The following is a 12,398-nucleotide window of genomic DNA, read 5'->3' as shown; positions in this document are numbered from 1 at the left end:
TCTTTGGACTTTAAGTAATTAAATACTCGGACTTAAAATTTTCTCCAGGAATTTCAAAATGGTAGTGGGTTTATATTCCAACTTCAGGCATCTTCATGCTGGCAGTCTATTGTCAAAGTATCTTAAATGTGTTTGATCTCGATGAACCTGTTAATGTGTTCTCTTGGAAACATGGCTATAGGTAATGGATTTTCAGCCTTGGCTACGGCATAGCCTTGGAGCTAGTTTAACTGATATATGGTTCTCATCAACTTCAGGGGGAAAAATCTACACTGTCCATCAGTGATCCCATAATAATTCCCGAAGGAGCAGTTGTTGGCATTGGGAGAATGGCCAGCAGGAACGGAACTGTCCTGATAGTTTGCTGATATCCTCCCCGGAGGGCAATGGCCACACTGCAAGTGAGAAAACCAATATCCGGGTGTGGTGGCCTAGAAAGGTGCTAGTCAGACCTCCTGTGCTGCCTGCCGGCTCCGGCTGCCACCGGCCCCGGGTCCAACACCATGTACATTGATGCCAGATTCTTCCCAGGTTGTTCCCAGCCGGTGCTGAGCACGGTGGGAGCACCAGTGCAGCCCCATTCCTGTCTGATGAGGGACTTCTCTAACAGGTGAAGGGCTTCAGCACTTTCCTGTTGGCCCATCCAAACTTTAGAACTCACACTTCCTCCGTGTATCCTTCACAGGCATTTCCCTCAAAAGAGACCTTGCACATCTAATCCCATCTGGGCGTCACCTCCTCAGAGGACTTGAAGGAACACACTGAGGAATGTTAGGAGATGGAAGGAATTTTTACAGTAAGGTTTATTCATTTATTTTTGAGAGAGAAAGAGCGAGAGAGAGCACCCATGAGTGGGGGAGGGGCAGAGAGCGAGGGAGAGAGAGAGAAAACCCCAAGCAGGTTCTGCGCAGCCAGAACCATGAGATCCCATGAATCGTGAGATCCCACGAACCATGAGATCATGACCTGAGCCGAAATCAAGAGTTGGCCGCTCAATCGACTGAGCCACCCAGGCGCCCCAGAATGAAAGCATTTTTAAAGTGTCACGAAACATCCAAAGAAAATGCTTAGGAGACCTCCCACTTGCCATCGTCACTTCCCCTTGTACCAGGTTCCACTGGATGCGTGACACAAACCGTGTCATGATACCCAGTAAGGAAAATACAGAAACCGTGTCATAATACCAAGAATGGGGAAAAACACGGTTTTGCTGTGAGAAGAAAATAAAGATGATTCTTCAGGGAATTCTGACCAGAGCAGATCAAGGTTGAACTGGATCCCAAGACAAAAGGAAGGACATTAAAGGTGATAAACAGGATGGGGATGCAGTCACATTTTAAGCTAAAAAGGGAGCTCCGGCTAAACAGTTGGATCTCTTGGCTCCAAAGAAAGTTGCAGGTAATGCTCTGCGGCAGGGAATTTGTCACAGTTAAGAAAGGACACAATTAAAGTAGGAAATATCTCAGAAGAATTTTCCAGGTCAGTATGAATAGTAACAATGTTCCGGAGATCGTGCAAGGCAGCCATGGGAAGGGACAGACTGGAGGCAGAAAATACACCGTTGAGCCTGGTTTGTGCAGTAAACGAAAGGCCAGGCCAAGGAAACCGAGGACAGACGGAGACACCAAGGAGGCGGCTGTTACTCAGCGGACTGTTTATATTTTTGAAGCACGTTTTCAAAGGTTAAAATCTAAGCTGCACTCCACATCCACCTGATAAAAAATGAATGCGTTTGTGTTTTTCAAGAAAAGATGTTAGCATGGGGAGCTGATCGCGCTTTAAATAATTTAACTCCTAAACAATTAATCAAAAAATGAAATGATAGAAAGGAAACATTCACAAATTGTGTCAGGTCATGTTAGTCTAATTTAAAACTTTCATAAGGTACGCGAGAGGCCCAAGGGGATCACAGATTCAGAGGCTTCGCTGAAGTCAGAATCAGTTCCCAGATTTTGATAGATTTCAGGCAAGATGTTTCAAAAGATAAGCTTGACACGGACAACCCGTTTCCCTTGAAAATCAAGCTTCTGTGTACAGAGTTCTTCAGGTAACCAATTTCTACTTTCACCTCTGCCTCCAGAAGCAGGTCTCACAGGACTCCACTTCAGCTAAAATCTGTCAAATCCCCCGACTGCTTTTCATTACTGAATTCCTTCTGCAGGTACTGCCATTTGTGTTAAAATAACAAATTCACATCTGATTGATTTGTGAAGGAAGGAACTGCCTCAGAATTATTCACTGATTTTCTTTAATATACAAACAAGCAGAAAGCGTAGGGGGAAAACCCATTTGTGAATTGAGCTGTTTGCTTTTGTAGCTTTTGTAGTGAAAAATATGGAGACGTTCCTTCCAGAGTCTGCTTTTTTTTTTCTCTTTCTAATAAGAGGAGGAGGACGGCAACCGGCCGACAAGCCACTCATCTCCATGCAAGTGTTTCCCTTCCATTAATGTTAATGGAAGTCACTCTTGTGTATCAGGGGGAGAATAGACCCCTTTGTCTTTTTAATTGGTCCTATAAAACAATAAATGAATGCACTGTGTGAGTTCTATCTGGAAATAAATTCTGGCCATCCATACTATGCTGCTTTAAATTTTTTTTTTTTAAGAGAAGATAATATGTAGCTTCCTGGTTGGACACTAGCTAGGAACCAAATACATAAAAAAGTACATCAAGATTAAAGGGATAATAGGTAATTTTGTTCTTTAGGAAGATGATGTTACTGAGTGTGTCTGCAGAGCATGGGGCAGAATACAAAGCACAAAGCGCCTGTTAAGTTGAAGCAATTGCAACCGCAATTTAATGGAGGACAAGAAAGCAATTAACAGTGTAAAGTCATTGATGAGAAGGATAGACCTCGAGATTACAATCTTATTAAAACAAAGGCTGGTACAACTTGATTATAATGAGTTAAGTTGAAAGATCTCCAAAACAATCTCGGCGTGCAGATGTGGAAAAGCAAACATAATTTACCCAATTATTATACTTTGGGCCCATACGCTGCTGATAGTGTTGGGATCTTTCACAGATCAATATCTCAAACAAACTGGACAGAAGTCACCTCCAGGACTCAGTTCTGCGGGACGACGATGAGAGAGGGGCCTTCTCTCTGTCACTACTACCTGGTCGAAAATGATGGTTCAAAGCATGATGGTTTTTAGCAGTGACATTAGGAAGCTTTCTGGAATAGCAAGTTTCTTGAGGGGCAGGAGGTGGCTTTTTTTTCTTTTCTTTTTTTTTAATTCTTTCCCTCTCTGTCCTTTATATAACATTGCAGGTCAGTGTAAAGTAAGCAGTGGTTTGAGATGAACTGAGCTGTAATCTTCTGACACTTCCCTTGCCGATTCAATATTTTAAGATAAATATCGTACAAGAACAGTGAGAAATGAGGCACCAGAATAAATGATGAAAAAAACCCTGCCTAAAATCCTGTGATGGGATTTAAGGCAGGCTGCCCCCAAATATGCTACTTTGACATATTGATTACTTTGAATTAAAGTTACTTAAGAAACAGTGAGAACAAGAAGGACACTCTGACCCTCCTCTGTCCCCTGGAAATCAGGAAATACATTCTCCGTGTGTGGGTACCCTCCCTGCACTTGTAGGGTAGAAGGCATCCTTATCACCAGACACCTAGAAGGCTGTATAAAGAAATCTTGTTACTTCTTCATTAATTTGCTACCCCAAGCCCAAAATTTGTCTTGTCAAATCTTCACAAATTTACTGTTTTTCTAAAAGATATAAAAGCTGCCTGCTTTGGTCACTTCTTTGAGTCTCATATCTTTATGAGCTCCTGTATGTGCGAAATTAAATTTTTCTCCTGTAATCTGTTTTGTGTCAATTTAATTATTATACCAGCCAAAGAACTGAGAAGAGAAGAAAGGAAAAAAATGTCCTCCCCTACACCTGCAATTGATGAAGTTAACATTTTGGTTTGTCAACCCCTCCAAGTTGATACAAAAATCTTTCTTAAGTAGGCTCTGAAGAACAAGTTAAATAGTTCTTTTCACTCAAATATGTCCCATCTTTTTAATTAACATAGACTTGAGTGAGGCTCAAATTTTCCATCAATTTTTAAAGACTAATTTTATATTTTACACGCCATTTAATAAACTCTCTATGCATATTTTATAAATGGAAACATATCTGTTTCTATTTTTAATGGGACCATTCCATGTGTCCATGTTAGACAAACTGTTGTGTCAAATAAAGAAAAATGTAGCCTAGAAAGAGATGATCTTTATTCACAAAACTTTACATAGTAGGACCAAAATATCAATGCACTCTTATTAACTTTAAGTAAAGTCACTTATCAATTTACAGTCCCTCCAGTGTAGGGGAGTCCACTTCCTTGTCGTTATTTACACTGACAAACTTCCTAATTCTTGCCAATCAGGTGGATGTGAAATTGCATTCTTTTGTAGCTCTCATTTGCATTTCATTGATAGCTAGTAAAATTGAGCACTATTCACGCTCAATGTTTGTTCACCATTAATATTTCCTCTTCTGTGACGTGACTGTTAAATCTTTTGACCTTTGTTCAGTGCATTGTCTTTCTGTGGTTGATTTGTAGGTATTCTTTATATATTTTGGATGATCTTCCTTTATTTAATATAGCTAAAGCAGTATAATGCAGTGTTGAAGCAGCTGAAAGAACAGACTTTGGAGCCAGTCGGCCTGGGTTCAAATTCCAGATCTACCACTTACTGTGGGAACTTGAGCAAGTTTCCTAACCTCTCTGTGCCTTGGCACTATCTATAAATGAGGACGATAATACTATTTGTATCACAGGGTAGTTGTGAAAATAAAATTCATTCATATTTGTAAAGTACTGCGTATCGTATCTGGTACACAGTAAGCACTCAAGGATTCCTAAATATCATTATTTGCCAGTTATAGGTTTTTAAAATATCTCCTGTTTGGTAGTTTATATTTTTATATTTCAATGACATCTTTCAATGAACAGAAGTTCTCTAATGTAGATGAATTAATTTCTTTTCATTTTTTGAGCTTTTATTTCAAGCTTTTGTATCTTCCAAACTCATTAAAATCTTTTGTAGGATGTCTTCTAAATGCTTTGTATGGTCTTTTATATTAAAAATTTTAAGACACGTAGCATTGATTTTGAGCTATGATGTGAGGTAGGTGTCCAATTTCATTTTTTATATGGATAGCCAATTTTTCAACACGGTTTATTGGCATCCCCTCCTTTCCCACTTGTCCACAATGCCAACTTTGTCATGAATCAAGTTTCTGGATATGTGTAGACTCGCAGCATTGTTTTAAAATTGGTTCATATACCTGCACTGGGCCAATACCCCATTGTCTTAATTACTATAGCTTCATAATAATTCTTGAAATCCTGAGAAGCAAATCTCTACAGTTTGATTTTCTTTGGGAGTGCCTTAACTAGTTTTGGCTCTACAATCAAAAAAAATTTTCATTGTTTTTTAACATTTATTCATTTTTTAGAGACAGAGGGAGACAGAGCATGAGCAGGGGAGCAGCAGAGAAAGAGGGAGACAAAGAATCCAAAGCAGGCTCCAGGCTCTGAGCTGTTAGAACAGAGCCCGACATGGGGCTCGAATCCATGAATCATGAGATCATGACCTGAGCTGAAGTTGGAAGCCTAACGAACTGAGCCACCCAAGCGCCCACTACAATCAAATTTTTATGAGAACATAGATATTTACATTTGGCGGGAGTGGGGAATTCTCCTAATGGAATTATTGTATAATATTCTATGTGGCATTTGAGTTTTTTCAACCACCAGTCAGGTAAAAATGTGATTTTCTTTTTACAAAAATGATTTGTTTGATAAAAAATACGGGAAAATACAAAAACGAAAGTAAAAATTGTCCTACATCCCACATCTCAGGGTATTCACCATTAACAGTTTTTATATTCCTTCCAGACTTTTCTTTAATACATATACCTATATATGGAGGTATATTTATTTACAATTTTTACATAAAAACGTTTCATCCTATGCATTCTGTTTTGTTGCTTGCTTTTTTTTTTTCACTCAACAACACATTGTAAAGATATTTCCATGTCAATGAAAGTTGTCATACTTTTAAATAGTCAGTTTTGCTGTAATAACATGCCCCACAGTTCAGTGCTTTATAAATAAAAATATTTATTTTTTGTGTACATGGCACGTCTGAGGCTGGGGGTCACCTCCTATGGTTCTGCTTCACATGTTGCCTCATTTCAGGATCCAGGCGGCCCCTATTTAGGACAGAGGCAGAGGGAAAGATCAGGTGAAGACATGTACTGGCGCTTAAAGCCTCTTGCACACAGTGCGTTTGGTCTGAATGAGACATGTGGCTGAGTTTGACATTACTGGGGGAGGGCAGGACACCACTCCCCCAGGAGGCACCGCTAAGCACAGCAGAGGAGGGGCTACAGAGCCCTTTTTCAAAGAAGGGAGAGCAGATGTGGGAACGATCTACCACAATGATGATTATATAGTATTCCATTGTATAAATCAGATGGTGCAAATTGGTTTTATAAGTCAAATTTGGCATGCATACGTATGACCCACATAGTGTTTTCTTTTACAGTTAGATTTAAAATCCAATTTCAAACTCCTCTTTTAGAAAAATTGGAAATCTTGCAGCCTGGCTCAGCATTATTTCATGGCAACAAATAGTTAGAGCTGAGAGTGGCTATCCCCTTGAGTAAATGCTCTTCATTATCCACAGTCCCCATCCCTTTCTATTGTCTTATCTCTGACCCACATCCCTCATTTAACTATTATCATGATCTATCTTAGGCATTTAAGTTTTTTATATTTACCTAGATGAACAATATTCCCTTCTGGTTAACATGTACGATATTTCTAACTTTTCATTATTACATAAAAAGCTGAAATCAACAGTCTTGAATCTACCTTTGAATACTCAAATATCTAATTCTGAAGAGAGATTGATAAAATACATTCTACATTTTGTTAAATGTTGCCAAACTATCCCTCCAACAACGCACGAGCATGCCCCTTTCTTTGAAAACTGCCAAAGACGTTGCCTATGACGTTGTTTCCTCTTTGCTTACCTAATAGGTCGTAAACGATCATTTATTATAGTCACAACTTGCATTGTTTAATTATTAGCAAAGTTGAATATGTTTTAATATTCTCACAGGCTATTCCTAATTCTTTCAGTGGTATGAATGCATGCCAATTGCCTGTTCATTTCCTTCACCTACTTTCCTATTGGCACAATTATTTTTAAAAATTAACTAATCAGGACGCTTTATTTTAGGAATATTGACTCTGTTATAAATGTCCCGAAGTTTGACAGTGGGTTTTAGTTTTTCACTGTGGTTTTGGTTACAGAATTCATGTGTCAATATTACCTTCACAGCCATTAGTCTTTTTCTTTGTGGGTCTTCCGAATTAAGTTTGAAAAATTTTTACTTATATTGTAATATTATGTATATACATGTGTCTTTTCATAGTATGTTATTTTACCCACCTGGAACTTATTTTCATGGGAGGAGTGATAACTCGAATACATATTTTTTCAAATACTACGTAGCCAGCTGTCCTGATACTGTCACTGAAAAATAATCCTTCCTCTACTTATTTGATATTCTTTACTTAACATTGCACTAAATTACCATATATATTTGGGAATATTTCTGTATTCTTTATTCTACTGGTTTCTGTATTCAGTCAAGCCCCATATTGTTTTAATTCATACAGCTTTACGTTTTAATATCTAGAGTAATTTTTCCTTTTCCATTATGATAATCATTACTTTCTCTAGACTTTTACTAGATCTTTTATATCATTATCACTTTAAATAAATGTAGAACCACTTTGTCAAGGTATCCTTTTACTTTGCTTTCTTTGTCATATTTTGCATTAGGGTTATACTTGCTTCAGAAAAAGTTGACTTATTTCTCTATGCTCTGAAATAGTTTAATTAACATTGTTATTGTTTATTTCTTGAAGGCTTAAAACAATGTTCCTATGAAACCATGTGGATCTAGCATATTTTAGGGGTTGTCTTTAAAATAGCTTTCTGAAGTTATTTTGTGATTTTTGGTCAATGTAAGCTTTCCAACTTGTGGGTCACGAGTTTCTCGATAGTTTAAAAGCACAGTACAGGCAGACAATAATCAACAAGTATATGTTACATATTAGGAAGACAATAAACTATCGGGTTCATATATGATGGGCAATATGGCTTTTTTTTTTCAATCCGTTGATGTGTGAGGGGAATGAATTAGGGAAATAGGGTTCAATGACTATGAAAATGACAGTGATGGTGACAACGATACAGGGAAAATGAACTGGGCTCCTAGATGCACCTTATTTTCTCCTTTTATATTCTGTTTCTTGGTTTATGGCATCCTTACTCACCTGGTTGATCGAGTTAGCAAACATCAAGCCATCCTTTCTGCCTTTACTCATGCTCTTTCCTCTGTCTGGTAAGATCTGCCCTTCCTATTTGATCCACCTGACAACTTTCTCACATCTTTCTAGACCTACTTCAAGCAGCAGCTCCTCTTTGAAGGCCTGTATGATCCCTCTTCTGTATATCACCTTTGATTACAAGTAGGTGTTCCTTCTTTTTGTCTGTGTCACTTTGTGGGCAACTCAATTAAGAGTACTTACCATACTTTATGGTAGTTACTTGTCTAAATGTCTGTCTTCTTCACAGGACGTTAACATCTTTGAGCAGAGTCTAGCTCTTATTCACCTTCTATTTGCCTGGTATTTGGCCATGTCTAGTATGTAGTAGATGTTCACTAGGTGTCTGCTGAGTGCACAAAGCAGGGTGGCTTTCCTGGGGTGGGAGTGGGGTGGCAGAGGCAGGAGAGATTTCACTGGGCCTTTCTCAGATGGACGAACCACAGGCCAAAAGGGGGAGGAAGTGACCATTAGCTCTTTCTGGAGTGTCCCAGAGCTGCAAATAATGCATTCACATCAGAACAGAAGGATGAGCACAGACTGTGTGTAACATGCTGCTGGGACAGTAGCGTTTTGGCAGCTGGGAAGGTACTGTGCTAGAGAAATACTGAATTACAACAAGTACCTCCGTGTGATTCAGCTGTATCCCCAGTGGACCAGTGTGGCATTGTTCCTTCAGTACACACAACCACCTTAACCTCTGTGCCTCTTGTTTAATTTCGGGTCATGCAAATTTCTAATCATTTGTGCCAGGGTAATGAAGGTAAAAATGCTCCTTTTATTTCATTTTTTTTCTCAGAAATGATCTTTGGAGGAACCCAGAGAACATTAAGAGTATAACAGCAATTTAAAATAAGAGGCTTCAGATGAAATTGTTTTAATTACGTAGCCCACTTCGGCATACTTCAGTTTTGATCATTATTTTGGATCTCATGCACACGGCAATTTGAGTTTTACTTAAGAAAACAAGTAAACTAGAATTACCACACACAGCTTGTGAGTGAAACCACAGTTACAACTGCGCTATTAGGAGTTGTCTAATTGACCTAGAGGTATAGTAATTAACTACCAGGGGATAAACTAAAAGCTCATTTTGTAGGCTCCAAGTGTTTCTACACAGGCCCCACATGTTATTTCAGTCTGCCAGAAGCAAAAGTCATTATGGTTGCCTTTGTATAAACAGAAGGAGGCGGATAGTTGTGGTGGATTTTAAAAGAAATGATATTGCCACTCTCACTGTCCAGGAGTGTTATGTGGTACGCCAGAGACACCCCACGAATTTGCTGTTAACTTTAACAAAGAGGATAAATATTTCCCTTATAAGACCGCATTCTTAACCATTATAACAATGCAACCGTGGTCAATATGTTGGTAGCTCCCTCAAAAACTAATTTTCCTCGGGGTGTTTTAGAGAGTGCCAGAACATTTATATCACAATCCCAGCATTTTGCAGAGGCCTGGTAAATTCTTTGTAATTTTAGAAAAGGGATAAATATTCCCTCGGTACTACTACCTTACGTCCACTGTACCTGTCTGTAGCCAATTTCAAATCTCTCAGATTTTTGTGGAGGTGAGACCGAAGTACAGCTTACTGGATAAACAGTGACAAGGCCAGCAAGGTCCTGAACAAAGCTCGGTGTGACTTCCCAAAGAACAGCAAGATTAAGGGAAAGCAACATGATGCCAAACTTGTGTTTCAGTCATTAATTTCATGGCCTCTAAAGTAGAGAAAGTCAGCCATCATCTCAGTCCCATTTCTCCAACTACTCGGGACAGTGGGCCATCTACAACTCCTGCTGGTCCATCTTCAAACATTATGCTAATTAGCTTCATTGATTCGGTATCAATTATGTTCAAGGCACGAGGCTTTATATGTAACACAGGAGTCAGCTCGGGGCTTCCTTGCCCCCTAAAGTCTTGTTGAGAGTCCCCTCTATTCTTCTTGCCTCTTTGCTCACCCTGTGGAAGTATACAGTCCTCCCAAAGACTGTGGTTCATTCTTGAATATGAGACTATGGTGGTCTTTTGAATTTCCTTGAATTCTGGCTTCCTTGAGAAACTTTCCTCTGTCCTGTTGACCCAGGCATGGAACAAAGGTCCTTCTTTGATTAACACCAAAAAAAATATCCACATCGAGCATTTGTGATCCAAGAGGCATCACAAATATTAGTTTTGGAGGGGGTTCCTATGGAAAGAGTCACATTTCAAACCATGCCAGCTGCCTGTCCCATTGCTGGCTTTACCCTCCCACCTACCTTCCTGGTTGCTCAGCCCCTGCCTTCTAAATCTCCTGTGGGAGCAGCCAGGTCTCTGTGCTCTAAATGCAGGGCAACTCAGCTCCCTCAGGCCTGTTCCCAAAGCGCTTATGCTAATCCATCAACATGCTCAGCAGAACACTGTCTTCCAATTGGACAGGATTCACCCTTCCCAGAAGAACATTGACATATAAAGAAGAAAAACAACTTTTGCTCTATAATCTACATTTAATTTTTCTACCCAATCATCTTTTAATTAGGTATCATTGTTTCAATTTTATAGAAGGGATAGATAGTTGCTTACGGAGTTAAATATATTGCTAAAAGTCAGAGTTTACAAAGCCAAAAACTAGCTCTTTTCTTCGGCACCACACCCTTTCATGAAGTCATTCCCACCTGTAGACTTCTTTCTCTCCACCTCACCTGGCTGCCGGATGATCCAGATAATCACAGTCACCGTGTCCTATGCCCATCTCCCCCCATCTCATGCTTATCATCTTAAAATTCATCTTCTGCCCTCACCCATATAGTGACACTCTGAATTGCATGTTCAGCAGAGGCTCCTGAGTTGACAAATCAGTGGTCTTTCCATATTCTTCATCCTTCTATTCTTGAGGCATTAGGCACAATTGAGCACATTCTTCTTGAAACCCTTTCTCTTTGGGTTTCCAAGACCTACATGTCCACGTATCCAACAGCAATTTTTTTTCAAGCAACTGGTCTTGATTAAATGTTTCTAAAGCATTAATTTTAATAGAAACCATTTTTTGAGTGAACATTTTATCAGTATAAGGAGAATTTAATTAGATCACTTAATTATAATATAGTACAAATATAATTAGAATTACAATTACAAGCACAAGGGCATAAACTCAATCCCTCTTCTTTCCCAGTTGTACGAGTTTCCTCTAAGTACTTCCCGATCAGGAAAGATTTCTATCAGACTGCAGATCCATTGTAGAATATGCAGTGCTAGGACTTATTAATATGGGTGGCTTGAGGGGGCTTTCAGTCTTCTGTAATTTCTATCTGCTTCCTCCCCAAATAAGTAGACAGTACAGTTTAAATGTTATACTTGCTAAGCCTGCTTTCAAAGAGTTCATAGTCTGACAAGATGGATATCATCAGCATGAAACATTGCTAGCCTAGAATCCAACTATTTTTATTATGAGGCAACAAGAAAAGCAGTATTACTTTGAATGACTCTGTATTACATAAAAGTTTTTAACAGTTTCTGTACATATTGAAATCACTGGTGGCTAAATAGGACAGAAAATGTAATGCTAGATATAAATAGTATGAGGAAAAATTAAGGAATTTTTATATCATGATTTTGGAAACTGTAAACCTCCTCTTATTGGGTAAATCATCTTTTATATGAAGCTAAACCCTACTCCTGCAGGAGGGAATGGTCACTGGCTGTGTTTGCACTGTCAAGCAAGTTCCTTTAAAAAAAAAAAGCCATAAAATTTTGCTTTAGTGAAAACTACCATTGAATGCCTTGCAACTTAAGAAATATGCTTCTGAGAGAAAAAAATGTGCCCCGATTCTAGAACACTCAGGGTAAATATAGCAGAAGAAAACAAACTAACAAAAAACTATTTGATAGGGTTTCAACAGATTCGGTCGACTTGTCCCTATTCACACTCGCATGCGTCGTATTTCCCAGGGTTTTGCTGTCAACCCATATCAGGATGGGGTTGTTTTTCCTACCCTGCCTCAA

At 39.0% G+C, this 12,398-nt stretch overlaps 1 protein-coding gene across 3 annotated transcripts in view; it reads right to left on the bottom strand.

The window, feature by feature from the left end:
* ATRNL1 (attractin like 1) overlaps nt 1-12,398 on the bottom strand; it is a 774,854-nt gene that overhangs the window by 47,267 nt on the left and 715,189 nt on the right. Inside the window, exon 29 of one of the 3 annotated variants that reach the window (XM_045040724.1) lies at nt 6,002-6,229. The exons of the other annotated variants lie outside the window; for them this stretch is intronic. Within the exon in view, the coding sequence (XP_044896659.1) occupies nt 6,207-6,229 (23 nt within the window). The 3' untranslated portion in view covers nt 6,002-6,206. Of the gene's footprint in view, nt 1-6,001; nt 6,230-12,398 lie in introns of those variants that run through there. 3 annotated transcript variants of the gene reach the window in all.

The sequence above is a fragment of the Felis catus genome, chromosome D2, assembly GCF_018350175.1.
Source record: "Felis catus isolate Fca126 chromosome D2, F.catus_Fca126_mat1.0, whole genome shotgun sequence".
NCBI classification, from domain to species: Eukaryota; Metazoa; Chordata; class Mammalia; order Carnivora; family Felidae; genus Felis; species Felis catus.
The sequence above is the reverse complement of the archived record's forward strand: the minus strand, read 5'-3'. Positions and strand labels throughout refer to the sequence as shown.